Source organism: Setaria viridis, chromosome 4 (assembly GCF_005286985.2).
Source record: "Setaria viridis chromosome 4, Setaria_viridis_v4.0, whole genome shotgun sequence".
Lineage (NCBI taxonomy): Eukaryota > Viridiplantae > Streptophyta > Magnoliopsida > Poales > Poaceae > Setaria > Setaria viridis.
Window position 1 is genome coordinate 3371970 of NC_048266.2, and position 15173 is coordinate 3387142.

General features: G+C 43.7%; 2 protein-coding genes and 1 non-coding gene across 6 annotated transcripts; 1 reads left to right on the forward strand and 2 right to left on the reverse strand.

Moving 5' to 3' along the window:
* Positions 1–70: 70 nt before the first annotated feature.
* Positions 71–6704, reverse strand: LOC117853058 (origin of replication complex subunit 1). Of its 3 annotated transcripts, XM_034735416.2 has the most exons (17): positions 5891–6702; positions 5290–5425; positions 5042–5194; positions 4798–4941; positions 4574–4725; positions 4403–4502; positions 4177–4299; positions 3912–4073; positions 3749–3806; positions 3491–3669; positions 2997–3114; positions 2728–2798; positions 2535–2630; positions 1210–1286; positions 788–871; positions 534–678; positions 71–416 (listed from the first exon to the last, which is right to left on the reverse strand). In XM_034735416.2, exons 1-16 carry the CDS (start codon positions 6598–6600, stop codon positions 615–617), a joined length of 2427 nt encoding a protein of 808 aa, XP_034591307.1. In that variant the 5' UTR covers positions 6601–6702; the 3' UTR covers positions 71–416; positions 534–614. The 3 variants fall into 3 exon arrangements, with proteins under 3 accessions (XP_034591307.1, XP_034591308.1, XP_034591309.1); XM_034735417.2 differs by lacking the exons at positions 71–416; positions 534–678 and adding an exon at positions 2218–2342 and having other exon boundaries at positions 808–871; positions 5891–6704; XM_034735418.2 differs by lacking the exons at positions 71–416; positions 534–678 and adding an exon at positions 2218–2321 and having other exon boundaries at positions 808–871; positions 5891–6703.
* On the reverse strand, positions 5057–5134 carry LOC117854300 (small nucleolar RNA snoR28). Its single transcript, XR_004640231.1, has one exon. It is a non-coding gene; the product is annotated as a small nucleolar RNA snoR28 (small nucleolar RNA).
* A 3368-nt stretch (positions 6705–10072) lies between the features above and the next one.
* Positions 10073–13946, forward strand: LOC117853200 (probable folate-biopterin transporter 2). Of its 2 annotated transcripts, XM_034735577.2 has the most exons (6): positions 10073–10212; positions 10642–11207; positions 11844–12103; positions 12385–12480; positions 12574–12744; positions 12975–13946. In XM_034735577.2, the coding sequence occupies exons 2-6, from the start codon at positions 10805–10807 to the stop codon at positions 13662–13664; spliced, it is 1620 nt and encodes a 539-aa protein (XP_034591468.1). In that variant the 5' UTR covers positions 10073–10212; positions 10642–10804; the 3' UTR covers positions 13665–13946. The 2 variants fall into 2 exon arrangements, with proteins under 2 accessions (XP_034591468.1, XP_034591467.1); XM_034735576.2 differs by lacking the exon at positions 10073–10212 and having other exon boundaries at positions 10252–11207.
* Positions 13947–15173: the final 1227 nt, after the last annotated feature.

Sequence of the window (15173 nt, forward strand, 5' to 3'; positions counted from 1 at the left end):
GCGGGGGGGGGGGGGGAGTAGTAACTGCAACTGAGCAATGAAAATTACACTTCAACAGGCAGGGTAAATATTTGATGTCTCAAATGTTCTTATCTTTAAAAGAATCAATCACAGAACGTTCTTACAAGCAAAGAATTCCATAGTTATAAATAGTGGAGCTACAAATCAGTTGGATCAGCTCACACTGTCACACATGGGGGCGATTCAATGTGCCATACAAACAACATCATACTACGAATGGGGCGAAATTCCAGACGTACAGGTTGCTTCGCGTATTAACAGGTTATACATTCTCGGTGCGCAACGGAGGAAAAATGTATGTGATGCTTTCAGCGCAGCGCAGCACATAACCATTAACAGGTTACATTACATTGCAGATCAGAGGATTCTCCATGGATCTGTATAGCTTCAAGGTTCTGCAGAAAATGTGGCGTAGCTTAGCAAGGCTGAGCCTGAAAAAAGGCTATGGGATGACAAAACAAAGCCACCCATCAAACATTGGCTGCGCAAAGAACAGTGTTACGTGAACTTACTGCAGATTATGTGGCAAGTGCCGTTAACTCTCCTAGGGAACAGAACACAATGCTAGGAATACGACCACTGCAGTATGAGCTTCACAAGTACTTGGACAACCAAGGAAGATCGGGAGATTCCTTGAGGGCAAAGGTTATGTCGTCACTTCCGACCAAGAAAACAAAGTATTAGACGATGACAGATAAGGTCTAAAGCTACGATATTCGCTTTAGCTTTTGAATTGGAAGGTCTAAATGCAGTTGTGGGAGCTGACCTTGGGTAGTTAAGTTGCAGCTTCTGCAACTTGTGCTTACTACCTTCTTCACAGAGGATGACCTTGCTTTCACCAAGCTTGCAGCTGCGAGTGGAATATGTAAAAATTTACTGATATAGATCACCAGATCAAACAAAAGGAAGCACAAATAAAAGTCAGAAGAATCCAGAAGTGAATAGAAGCATCAGTGTTTATATCTCACTAAAACAGCAATGGTCTTTTATCTAAAAAATCTCACTAGAACAGGAGAAAAAATGCAACGAATGAATATAATGTTGAAGAATAATACAGAATGTGCACAAACATCACTAAATACATTATACATTATGGTATGTGTACATGAACTCATGGAGTCAATTGTATGTATAAAAAGCGATTTTAGCACAGTTTCATGTACAGCAAACTACATTGGATTAGCATACCAGATTTTCATGAGGGTGTCATATCCAGGCAAGAGTTCTCTATTGACTTGGCACCAGGAGAGAACTGTTGTCGCTAACTACAGTAATAAAAGAAAAAAAACATTAGATTTTCTTCTTCAGATTTCAGAAGAACGCAAACCAAAACTATGTCAACATGTGCATGGCTCCAGACAGGAATGACATTAAAAGAGTAGCATTGTTAACATCCTACCACTATGAAACTTCCAAAGTAAGCATGAAACAGTTCATCTCATGCTTCAGTTCACATGGAAACTTAATAGGATAAAAAACTGTTGGGAAAAAAGTATCATTCAGTGTATGAGAAAAGTATAGTTAAGAGTTTAAGACTGGATGACTAACCCCTCGCATGATTTTCCCATGCAGGATACTATACACTGATCCAAGGAAATAAGTCATACACGTTAGATTAGTTGTGATTTATGAACTCTAGAGTAATGATCCTTAATCATTAGGGTAAACAATGCCAGGATGATAGTCGAGCAGCAGCAGATCTTGGGATGAAAGAAGCATGGATGACGGAGAAGACTTTGCAATGCCCCGGCCCAAAATACGGGCTAAGACCCACTCTACATGTTGAGTGAACCATGCCTACGTATTAACCCACTTGCGCTTTCGTCCTCGCTTCGCTCAAAAGGATTGACCTGGAATGTATACGCTTTTCGGCACCGACATCTAAGCTGGTCTAGCTCACTCCCGATTTCCGGTTTAAGAATGTCGAATCAAAGGTATTGAGGGGTAATAGATACCGATACTGCATGTTGCTGAGTATCAGAGTAACATAGTTGTGCACTCAAAACAGTTCCATCCAGCTTAAAGGTTGTAGCAGGCTAGCAGGGGGATGTAAGGGGGAGAAACAAGAAAGAGCCAGAGATTGCCTAAACAATTCAACAAGGGATTCTGTAGCCTAAAGATTCTCAAAGTCCCATAATAGAATGGCTGGAAAAGTTTAGTCATCAGAAAAATATGACAGCAAAGCAAAGAAAATACCATATGAACAGTTCGTTGTAGATGACACTTCTATGGGCAATATACCCTACTGACAGCATGGGGCTGAAACAGCCACGGAAGGGCTCGTGCCAGTCACAGCTGACCTGACAAATTAATGTACAAGCCTACAAGGTAAGAGACTTCATGCTAAGTATTGGATTCGAGACAAGACCATGGCACATAGGCACCAAGGGCTAAAGAAACAGCCATCCATACAGCCTTGACACCTGGGCTTGAGCAGCTAATTTTTTGTTAACACCAATAATATTAAAAACTAACATAGCAGCTAAAAGAATACCAAAAGAAAATGCGCTCACCTTATCAAAAGTTACTTCACCTAGTCCACTTTTGTACAATTCATGAACCATAGCAACCAAAATAACTTTTCCAAACTTAGGGCAGTTCTTCATCACCTGTAAAGAGACAAAAATGTTGCAAAGTTACAAATAATGTCAGTTTGACTGTAGTAATTGATATGGCTCATGTATGAGGCAGCCATTGTCCACTTACTTGAATATGTGGTGCCTGAAATACTTCCTGAATAGCAGCTTCTATATCACCCATGCAAACAACACCATCTCCTACAAGTATGGGGATCCATGTTTAATGGATTATATACAAACTCAGAATTGAGTCTAAACGATAATGATGAAGTCACAAAACTGTAGCAAAGGGTGGATTTGTACTGGTGGCCAAGGTTTATGTAAGCATAAAGAAATAAAAATCCCATGAAAACGCTTTTGGTGACAAGCTAATTCCCGTACATATTTACACTGTACCTTTATTTGCAGAAGTCTTTCCAGACTGTTGAGACTGTTTGACGCGGTAGTCTGCGAACTCTGCTGCCCGTCTACAAATTTCTAAAGCTCGCCTAGCATCACCTGACATAGCAGCTACCTGCATGCAAAGGAAATATAATCACATGAATGAAAGTCTGCCAACATTACATTAGAAAATGGCTTAATATTCAAAGAATAGAAGTTAATTAGTGGGTTATATGAGTTGCTAGCCATTTTAAATTATTTGTTTGCACCACACTTCAACTTTTTTTCTAGACTTCGCAACACCACCTCTTTTTTTTACTACACTACTACTATTTGACTTTTATGCCTCATACACCTACCATAGCAAGAACTTATCAGTTATCACTTCATATGTTGCTAGCACATTTGCTGGCTCTTAGCCTCAGATTTGGTGGAATGATGGGCAGAGTAATGGTGATCGAAGAAAAGGCATGACAACAAATATATAAACATGGTATTACAGAGCAAACCTTTCTAGAAGCAAATTCAATAGCCTGTTCCTCAAAGGCATCAATACCCTTTAGACGACTTGTTATAATTTCCTGCAATTGGCGAAAATTGTATGGGCCAAAACACAGTCGTTGGATACCCATCCGACTTGATATACGAGGCAATAACTTTTCCGGGAGATCCATTGTGTTTGCTATGCCTGCATTCATTAACAAAATAACCAAGGGGTAAAAATCAAAGGTAAGGCAAAAATCACAGATCAAATAAAGAATGGTTACCTATAACAACTAGGTTGGAATTTGGTTTGGTGGGCCAATCAAGAATGTTATACAGCACCTGACAAAAGATAGTCAAGGGTCAAAAAATAAGAAAGAAATGAAAATACCACTAATAAAATCTAAAAAAAGAAATTAAGCTATTAGGTTCGGGTTGAATTATTACCGACTGGTTTCTTGTCAAAAGAAGATCAAGCTCATCAATGAGCAAAATAATTGGCTGGTTTGCTTGCTTTCCAATTTTAGAAACACCTGAAAAATGCTCCGTTAAATAGTGAAGAGCCTTTTTCCACCCAACCCTATGCCCACTCAACTGTTCGTATATAACCTGCATATTTTAAACAATATACCCATTACAATTATTTCCTGAGGGTTTGTGCCAGCTACAGTTGAGTAGGGCAGATTTATGATTAGGTAATCAGCAGAAGCACCTTGTAGATATTCTCGGGAGAAGCTAATTTAAGACCATTAATTTCTATAAAACAATACGGCTTCAGAGTTCCGGAATCAAATTCAGATCTCAGCTTCCTCATAACAGCAAGTACACTCATAGTCTGTAGGTCGACAAAACAGAAGATATGGTTTAGTGTTTAGCACTTTAGGCACAGCAGATGAGATGAAACCATACAAGCAGTAAGAAAAAGAATGGATTCTTACCTTGCCAGTACCAGGTACACCATGGATATAAAGGCAGCGTCCTAGACACTGGTCCTTGCAAATTGCATCCTTCACAAATGTAGATATCTCCTCCATTTCTCTGAAACGAGACTTCAGCTGAGTAGCAGTTTCATAAGCATAAGAAATATCCAACAAGATGAACAAACATACTTATCCCTGCAAGGCAATGACTTAGGAAGAGTAGCCAGTAACAGGGTTGCTTTCGCCTTCTCCAGCTCAGTCTTTTGGTGGCACCGTACATGCTCAGGAATTTTTCGTATCCCAATTTTTTGTAGGCCATATATCCTTCCTTTCCTTGAATTCTAAGAGTAAATATTCCATTTCAGTAAAACAATATAAAACAGCAGATGAAGGGAGAAAGGAAGGACTATTACCGCCGCCAATTCATGTGATTGATTCCTTCTGGCAGAGAAACATGATTTAGGTTCTTCCTCCTCGTCATATTCTGAATCTTCATCAGTGCCACTGTTATAATCATTACCGGCATTGTAAGGCTCATCATTGGGATCTTCCTTTGTCTACAAGAAATAAATAGGAAGAACGGTCACTGGGTAAACTGCAATGGTGTCCAAGCCTCTAAGCAGAGAGATTTGCTCTCAAAAGTTTATGCGCGTCTACCTCAGGCTCATCATCAATATCCGCCAAACGCTTAAAATTATGCCAGTGTATATCATATTCATATTCACAATAAAATACATCATCCCCTCCATCGTTGGCATCCCTAAAGTCTTTGGGGCACATTACAGAACAATGTCTAAGAATTGTTTCCATCTGCACAAGCAATAAGAACAAGGAACATAAAAACACAAATGAAACAAATAAAAATTGTGAAAAAGCTAACTATACACACAGAAGAGAATGATCACCTCAATGTCACCAAGATCATTGGTACGGTACAGCTCTCTCCGCAAATTATGCGGCTGCCTTCCTGCTGCAGTCTCTTCAGGGATAATGTACCACCTTACCTTTGCCCAGAAGGTACCATCTGGCTCCCTCCATAAACTGTTGCAGACAAAAGCATCGTTATGTAAACCCACAGACAATGCAGAGAACAAGAACTGTCATTACAGCAAGAGGCATATCTGGAGATATATTCAGGTACTTCTATCACAACAAATCGTTTTTGTAACCCTTTTTTACTTTAGGAAAAAGCGGTGGACCAAGCATTCAGCAGTATAGAACAACGCCTCTAAAAACAACTATATTATCACTAGAAACATTAAAAAAACCTAAAAAGTAACTGATTACAGACCATTCAGTGTAAAAAACATAAATCATGAATAGGGAAAACTGTTGCACGGTCTATCCAAACACAGCACTAATTGACCACCTCATTCCAATTCACAGTGTAACCAACTATAGCCAATGCAAATATCTCAAGGAAAACAAAATACTAGACCAAATTACAGAGCTGTATAGCACACCACATGAACTTGAAAACCAATGCAATGCCAAAACCTCACTAACCTCTCGATGCGCGCGGCCCACAAATCACTGGAGAGGAGTTTCTCCTTGGCGGTTCTCACGATGCGCTTTCCCTCAGGAGGCCTGGGCCGCTCGACTGCCTTGCCAGCGCGCTCAGCCTCGCAGTACGGGCACGCCCAATCCCCTTCGGGCACCCGGCGCAGTGGCGGGCGCACGCACCGCAGGTGGAACCCGCCGAGGCAAGCGTCGCATTCCACCATCACCCCGCCGCCGGCGCGGAAGCACACGCGGCACTCCTCCTCCTCGGGGTCCTCCGCGTCCGACTCCGACTCCTCCCGACGCTTGACGTAAACGTCGTCCCCGACCTCGAACTCACCACCATCGTACACCACCTTCCGGTAGTACGCCCTCTTTCTCCGCTGCCGCCTCTGCCGCTTCGGTTCGCGCTGGGCAGGGGTTTTGGGCGACGGCGCGGCGCGCTTGCCCCTGGCGGCGGGGGTCGGCGTAGCCTTCACGGGCACCTCCGGGGCGGCCTTCGTGGGAGTATCGAGGAGGCGGCGGGAGCGTCGAACAGTGGATGGGGTCACCGGAGACATCGGCGCCGGCGAGGTCGCCGATTTGGACTTCCGCCTGGGCGTGGGCTTGGACGGAGTGCAGGGGTCCATCTGAGGCTCGGCGGAGGCGGCGATGGGCTTCGCAGGAGAGGATCTGGGCTTGGATTTGGATCTGGAAGGGGTGGCGGAGAGATCCATCTCCGGGTTTCGCCGGAGACGGCGAGGGAAGGGAGGCGGAGGAAGGGGGGAATGTGGATTTGAAATGGAGGATATCCGAAGTGGAGGGGACTGACGGGAGCAGACGGAGTTAGGGTTTGGGCAATTGGGCGGTTTGGCGCCCATTCGCACTGCAGCTTTGGTACTTTTGCAGTTTGGTCCTCTGATTATGGAAATTTCGTCTTCTTGTCCAGAAAGATTTCCATACGTCACTTCATTTTGGCATTCCATTTTGTTTCAAAAAGAAAAAAGAAAAAACGCCACATACGCCAAGCCGATTCCATCAAATTTTTCCAAACACGAAGCCATTGATGCACATGCACTCTTTATCTAAGTTATAAATACTATTAACGGTACAAAACCGAGCTTCCATAAAAACAAAGTAAAATAAAAATGGGCATTCCATGAAACTCTTTTATTGTGTTAATTAGATCCACGAAAACTCTTAAAATGCATTTTAGCATCCTAATATTGTTAAAATTACATGTACATACCCCCTTCATTCGTACCTCCTCACCAATGTGGGATCGCTAGCGTGCAATGATTGTGTTTGGGCAAGAATTTGGGTGCTGATATAGTGATATTCATAGTTTAAGAGAAATAGCGAGTGTTTTAGTGCACTGCACAGTCCGTGCAGCACCAATGTCCTACTTGGTTCCCAGCCGCAACTCATCACGCGCGCGCTGAAGATGCGGCACCAAAATTCAACGCCACACTTATGGCAAAGAAATGAACTGGCCAACAGTTAAAATCATGTGGCACGCCGCAGTCCAGTAATCATCCAAGCACCTGCCAAGCTCCTGTGGTGACGTCGAACTCTAGGCATGGCGAGTCAGGGTGGGGAACCAAGCACACCCTAAAAAAACTCGCACCTAAATGGCTAAACACAATCATCGCCACTCTATTAATGCCATGTCGCGCGAAGAGGCACTAGCGAAAAAAAGGGTCTAGGCCTAGAAGGCATCACTAAGCAAGCAGGGTGCTAGATACATATTTTGAGAGTTCATAAATCTATGTGTCACAATGGTACAAGTTTTAAGGGCCGCCTATGTATTGTACTATGAAAACCATCAATAAACACACATAAATGTGGTCCATCGTTTTGTATATGCAAATTTCTTCGCAACAACTTATAGAATAAAGCACAATCCAAGCTTCAAAATTAGTTGGCTTTGCTAGCAGGGTTTGTATTTCCTCTTTGGCTAAAATGGGGCAGAATTGGCTGAGCAAATGCGTGCGCGGAGTGGTTTTTTTGCAAAATAGTCATTATGGGGTGAAATCTCAAAAACTCAGGTGACATGTTGTTTTCTTTTTGCAATTTTCTCGTGCATATGTAACAATTGGACGCGATATGGATGTACGAGATGGACTTGTTTGAAGACTTCTAGTCTCTTTAACATGTTTTGGGTCTCCAAATTTTCCATTTTGGACCAGGTTAAAAGGCTCGCCAAATATATTTCATGATCCGAACTAAAAGCTTTTGATTTTGAATAATGTTTGGTGGTTTCTTCTTTCGAATATCTTTCACTGGAGTTTTTATGACCTAAGTCCTAAAAAATTGGAAAATTCCTTTGGAGCCGTAGGATTAAAATTTTGTACTTGAGATCTGGGTGGGGATGCAGGTTTTGTTGGGTTGACCCAACTACCCAATACCCAAAAAAAAATGAAAAACGGTGTTATTACCCTACAGAGTCGACCCGATAGTTTTTTGGTTCACTTTGGGTTCCATCGGTGGGTAACCAGAACAATCTATATTGTTGCTGCTCTGTAGAGACTCGCTTAGCAACACGTTGTCAATCCAATCCACTTGTGGGCCCTGCCGATCATCCGAACGGAGCAGAGTAGAGTAGCCGGCTATGGTGGCCCCTGTTTGATCGCCGACGGCGAGCGTAGGTCAGCCGGATGAGTGACAGGGGAGCTACAGGGGTTCATTCTACGAGTTCTACGGGATCGCGCACGAGAGATGAATGGCTCAAGGTGCCGCATGACAACTTCAGTGACAAGATGCCGGTGATCTCGCTCGAGGGCATCGATGACACGCGGCGGCGTGTCATCGTGAGGATTGGACCATCTTCCAGGGAGGTGGTGGACCACGACGTCACTCGTGGTCGAGATGACGCGTCTGGCGATTGAGTTCTTTTTCTCGAACGAACGGGCACAAGATTGGGCCTATTTCATTAATAAAGATATTGAGTTCTTCGTGCTGCTGCATAGTTAAACAATGTTTTTATGGGTAACCTATTGGTTTTGGGTAATCTCGTGCTTAGTTTTGGGTTAACCTATTACTTAGGACTTTTCATATTGGGTTGAGTAGGTTGGACACTGGTTGACCCAATACTGACCCACTTGCATGCCTAGATCTGGGGCACGATCTTTGTACAGTTTTTATCTTTTACAATTTTTATGAAGCAACGTTACAATATTTAGATACTACCACTATGTCTATTCATCTAAACGTAATTAATTGTAACCCACCCTTTGACATTGTATCTAATAAATTATTCATTCATCAAAGACAATCAATTAAATCACGTACCATGATGGGACTTGGTACTTAACATTGACATTATGACACCCAGAGCCAAACTTCATCTGTCTTCTTGTTGACCATGCCAATGATATTGCAATGCTAATAAGGGTTCCATGTATAAAAGTACACTATATCATGACCATAACTAAATTATGCCATGCAAGATGACAACTAAGTTGAGGAGCAAGCTAAAGCTAAAGAGAAATGGGAACAAAGCCATAACTCAAATCACGTTCTCTACTTCGGCGTACTAAATCATGTGGGTGAACTCATCTCTAAAATCCATGAGATCATCTCATTCTCTTCTCAAGTGCCAAGTAGATGCAAACTCGTGGTTGAGCACTTATGGCACTCGAAACTTTCTACGCGGAGCCCTAATCAATATTGTAATCTTACTACGGTACATGTAAATTTATCCATGCCAGTAATAATTTACGAGTTTACTATATTGGTTAGATAGTCCTAACCCATAACCACACTAACCAACCTTACGCGAACGGATACCTTGCACTCTCGGTACAAACTTAACTCTAATTTGATCGTTCCAATGCAATGATCAAAGCACAGATCCTTCATCTCTTCTCCTTGACTCTGGGCTATGGCTTGAACTTTGCTTAAACTTTGAATCAACAAAAACACACTGAATGCAGCCGTTGACGAGTGTAGGGCAATCCTACCATCAGAGACTCAGGACAGTGTCCCGCCATTTCTCTTCATCGTGTGCAGCTAGCGCGTGCCCGGAGCGCTTTTCCCGCGTCCCTGGAGAACGGAGAAGGAACCTTACCGGAGTACCGGACCCACTCGAAGCGTCGACCATTTTGTCCACTGCCCTGTGGGCCCAGCGGAAGCAGCACTGCCCTTCCAATGACGAGGGCTAGCTGCCTAGCAGGTGATGAGTCTACAGAGCTATAGTATATCTTATCTAATCGATTAGCTTAACCACTCCTCCCATCCCACCCTCACGTCACGCCGTAGCCTACCTCGCCTGAACAAGGCACCGCGCGCGGTGGGCCCGGCATAGGAAGCCCCATATGACAGCGACTGTTTGTCCATGCTGGTGTCAGGTACCGAGCCAGCTCATGATTTTTAAAACAAATTAAAAAGGTCAAACGGCTAATCCTCCAAGGGAATCTCCCAATTTCTTAGGACTTCGATCTCCTGCAACCTTTTTTTTTTACCTCACGCTGTTCTTGTTTATAGCCCACTTGTACGTGATGTCTGCAGCTATCCTCCATTCATATCTTGATGCCGGGCGGTGTTTTTTTGGAAGCAATTGGGCACCACTCGTCTGCCATTTTTTTTCCCCGACATTTTTTTGTCCAATTTTTGTTGCCAAATTTTTTCCATTCAGATTGTACCAAAAGCTTCGAGCAATCCTTTGATCTGAAAAGCTTTGCAAATAGCCTGTCACTCTCTTGATTTTTTAAGACTCTTTTTGGATCGATGCAGACGAGCCTACCACTCAGCTCCGATCTTGTTGTTGCTTCCCACAGTGCTTAGGATCCAAGGAACCCCGAATCTGTGCTTGGAGCACCCACCAGTCCACCACACAGATTCAGCATGGATAGATTGGGCAAAACCCGGTGAGTAATCCAATCTTTACCGCGCAATCTCCCTACCGGCCATTGGAGATCTCGCTCGGCAGCGACCAAGGAAATGTCGCCGCAGCCGGCCCCGGACCTCGCCGAGGACAAGGAGAGGGAGACCAATGTCCTCATCGAGGCGGCCCCGGGGTCGCCGGCGAAGGCGGCGGAGGGCGACGGCCCCGGCAGGTCGCTGTCGCCGGCGGCGTGGCTCCGGATGCTGACCCGGGAGCTGCACTGGAGCTTCGTGCTCGGCGTGGTGGCCACGTACGGCGTCAGCCAGGGGCTCGGCGGCGGCATCAACCGCGTCGCGTCCGACTACTACTGGAAGGACGTGCAGCGGGTGCAGCCGTCGGTGGCGCAGGTGTACCAGGGCGTCACGTCCATCCCATGGATGGTCAAGCCGCTCTGGGGCCTGTTCACCGACGTGCTCCCTGTCGCCGGATACCGGCGCCGGCCGTATTTCATTCTTGCAGGTGAGGAGCTTGGTGCTGGGCTTTGTTGGTTTTTTGTTAAGAGTTGTCAGTTGTGCCTGATTTCTGGAACAACCAGTGAGTGGTCTTGCTTTAGGAACTTCAAAATTGAAAGATATCTTGCTGAAATGTAGGGGTACAAGTAAAAAGTTCTATGACTTGGTGCTGAAAAGGTAGTGGCAAATTGTGTCATTGGTGATCAGCACCAATCATGCATGCCTACAAGTACTAGCTAATGGCTCACATAGGACTACTAATTCTTTGCGTCTATGCACTGGTTGACTTTCACGCAGTAGGTGTAGTCTAAGATCCAAACTAGATGAGTAGACAAACTTATTTAGAATATGGCGATGCATCTCACCATATTGTAAGTTGTAACCGTGTGATGCTAAACTGCATATAGAGGAGCTCAAATTTTTACCAAAAGCTACTCTGAAGGTATCAATGTGATTATGTAGGTGCATTTATTTTAAGGCACCGTTGCAGCATAAGGCAGACATATGTGGCCTATTCCTGAAACAATGTCATTTGCACTACAGTTCCCTTGATAGGAGATAAAACGCCATTTTGCAAAAAGTATAGACCAAAATTGAGTATTTTGTTTTTTTTGTCCTCTCCCTGTTTCTGAGGAGTATGCAGGCTTCATCGGAGTTATTGCAATGCTTATAGTCTCTCTCCACAGCAAGCTTCATGCACTGTTCGCCTTGTTGGCATTGATGGCCGGAAGTGCTAGTGTGGCGATAGCTGATGTTACTATAGATGCTTGTGTGGCGGAAAACAGTATATTGTACCCTCATCTTGCTGCTGACATGATAAGCTTAAATGGATTCTGTTCATCTGTTGGAGGTCTTATTGGATTCTCAATAAGTGGTTTTCTTGTTCATGCGATAGGGGCTCAAGTGAGTATCACTAGTTCATTTCATATAATAATTTGTTCGATCTTCATATTTTCCAATTCTCATTGGTCTGCATTGATCTTGCCATGTGCTTTGAACCCATATATTCATTATGTTCATAAGCAATCAGTTCGTTGGACTTGTGTTGCTTCTCTCTTCTGTGATGTGTTGGCTATAAATTAGACAAGTCAATTGTCAATTTTTTGATGTTGGTGGTAGATTTTGAAAACTAGATGGTTCTGGTATCTGTCTATCTGATAATGCATAATCTTGTGTTTCTCAAGGGTGCCCTTGGCCTGTTAACTTTACCATCTGCCTTAGTCATTTTATCTGGAATGCTGCTAAAGGAGGTCCATATCCCCAACTTTCCATACGGGCAGGTTAGGAAAAAAATGTTGTTTTTTCCCCGTTTTACACCACATTTAAGTACTCTATTTTTACACTAGATTTTCCTTTTCATGTTAAAAAACCAGGCTCACAAGAAGTTTGTAGAAGCGAGTGGAAAAATGCTAACAACCTTAAAATGTCCTGAAGTATGGCGGCCATGTGTTTACATGTACATGTCACTTGCTTTGAGTGTCGACATCCAAGAAGGAATGTTCTACTGGTACACAGACCGAAAGTCAGGGCTATCTTTTCATGAGGTACATTCAGAAATCATTTAGCAATGATGCATACTTGACAGCTTGTTATGAATGTGGGCCTTCCATTTTCACATGGGATCTCTCTATCTGTCTCGTGATTAAAATTCTTCTTCACTTACCATGTTTGGAATAGCACTCACCTTGTGAACATTTCGCATTAGTACTTCTGAAAATTGTTCCTTCATAGCACATAATCAAAGTATCAAACTAACTTTCTGTTACTTTACCAGGGATTCATTGGCTTTATGTTCGCAGTTGGGTCAGTTGGTTCTCTTGTTGGGGTTATACTTTATCAAAATATTCTCAAGGACCGCCTGTTTCGCAGCCTGCTTTTTTCAAGCCAGTTGTTGTTAAGCTTGTCAGGAATGCTAGATCTGATCTTGGTGCTTCGTCTAAATCTGAAAATGGGGATACCTGATTACTACTTTGCTGTGATCGATGAGGGGGTTTCCAAAATGATAAACCGTGTCAAATGGATGCCTCTTCTGGTGCTTTGCTCAAAGCTCTGCCCCCCTGGCATTGAGGGCACATTCTACGCGTTGCTCATGTCCATTGACAATATTGGCGGATTAACTGGATCATGGATTGGTGGACTGCTCCTTCATTTGTTGAGAATCACAAGAACAGAATTCAAGAACCTCTGGGCTGCTATAATGATTCGAAATGTGATGAGGCTGCTACCTCTGGCGCTGTTGTTCTTGGTGCCAAGTAGCGATCCAAACTCCGCTCTTCTTCCATCTGATTTGTTGAATGAGGATGACGATGGCGAAGGTCACCAAATGGAGAATATTGAGTTAACCTCGCTTGCTGTAGACAAGGGCTCATTCCCTGACAAATCTCCCCAAGAACGCGGGAACCGGGAGGGCATTGATGTAGAGCAGGATGACGACGAAGTTTCGCTGCTTGCCAACAGGGGTTGATAATACTGGATGCATAATACGGAGATTTTTGTTTTGCACACGAGCAAATAGTTGAAGTTTAGAAGAAGAAAAAACTTGACATTACATCAAAGACATTCATTAGATGTCCATGTTGTTAAATTCATTCATTTCACAGTAGGTTAGCGTAGTCTTTAAAAGACACATACCGTTACCAGTTTACCACAGACACTTTGGAGTTTGTTCTCCTATTCTCTGAACTTCCACATGTTACAACATTTGAATCAAGTTTTACGAAGTGTAAAAGTTTTGCCTTTCTAGCAAGTTTATGTTTGCTGTGACAGTTGAGCTGCTGGCGTCTTTGACTAATCTGTTGATTGGGCTTCATCGAGGCCTCGTTTAGCAGGGGTGTGGTTGTGGCTGAAACGGTTCCGGCTGTAGCTCCTCCGATGAAGCGGCTTCTCTGATGAAGCTGAAGCCGTTCTGGAAAGTGTTTGGCAAAATGACTTTTTCTGTATTTTTATAAATGGATGTAATAGGTCAAATGTCATATATGCCCTCGGCTACGTGATTTGGATGTATACATTAGTTTATATTTGCCCTCAATTATAACGTGAGTTGTCATATAAAATGAAAAAAATAATGAATAGAAATTAGATTAATATTGAATTAGCATTTTCCTTTTTTTAACGCACTTATTTTTTTATCTTTCCTATCCCGTGTCTTTTTACTTCCTTATTGTCTTCTTTTCTATCCGGCTCCTCCTGCTTCCTTCTTATCCTCTAGCTACTAGAACAAGCACCACCGTGCGCTTCCCTGCGAGCATGTCTCCGAGGTCCACCCACCCGCGCTGCTCTCTTTGCTGCTCCATCCGGCTCGGCCGCGCGACGCCCCCATCTCCATACTGCATCCATGCGACCCCGTCCCCTGTCGCTTCCGCCCCTCGCCGCTATGGGCATGCCATCGCCGGTCCTCGCCAGTGTGGGATGCCGCTGCTCTTCCCCGGCATGAGCCATCGACAAGCATCGCCACGGTAAGGCATTTTCGCCAAGAACTACGGGAGGTGAGGGAGAAGCCGCGGGGAGCCACTTTTTTCGAACCCTTCTCCTAGTTCATTTTGATGGCCAGGTTCAGTGCCTCACCTCCAAAGCCGTTTTTGCTTGGTCCGTTTTCAGATGAAGCCGGTGGAGAAGTACCTCCCAAAGCCCTGCCAAAAGGGTCTGATTCTGATCATGATCAGTGAGAAAATTTTCAACCTATTGCAGCACATTAATTTTATTTCATATTGCATGACAATTTGCATATATGATATATCAACGTTATTTAAACGAGAAAATATCTCGATGATCTGACAAATCCCTTGAATCCATAAAAAAAAACCTTGAAGCTCCATAGACTTTGACTTTTCAACACCACTTCTTGATCTTGACCCTGCTACAGTGCTACAGTACAGTCTAATCGTACAAGTAGGACCAGCCGTCTCGCCGTCGGCTAGCGAGAGGAGAGAAGCGTTTTCCACGTGAGGGCGGGGCGGCAAAACGAGTCACGCTG

Coding starts and splice junctions, on each gene's coding strand:
- LOC117853058 (XM_034735416.2), bottom strand. CDS start 6,600: ATGGATCTCTCCGCCACCCCTTCCAGATCCAAATCCAAGCCCAGATCC. Junction 3,807..3,911: donor TTTTGACAAGAAACCAGTCG/GTAATAATTCAA, acceptor ATCTTTTGTCAG/GTGCTGTATAACATTCTTGA. Junction 2,631..2,727: donor TTCAGGCACCACATATTCAA/GTAAGTGGACAA, acceptor GTCTCTTTACAG/GTGATGAAGAACTGCCCTAA.
- LOC117853200 (XM_034735577.2), top strand. CDS start 10,805: ATGTCGCCGCAGCCGGCCCCGGACCTCGCCGAGGACAAGGAGAGGGAG. Junction 12,104..12,384: donor TTCATGCGATAGGGGCTCAA/GTGAGTATCACT, acceptor GTGTTTCTCAAG/GGTGCCCTTGGCCTGTTAAC. Junction 12,481..12,573: donor CCAACTTTCCATACGGGCAG/GTTAGGAAAAAA, acceptor TTAAAAAACCAG/GCTCACAAGAAGTTTGTAGA.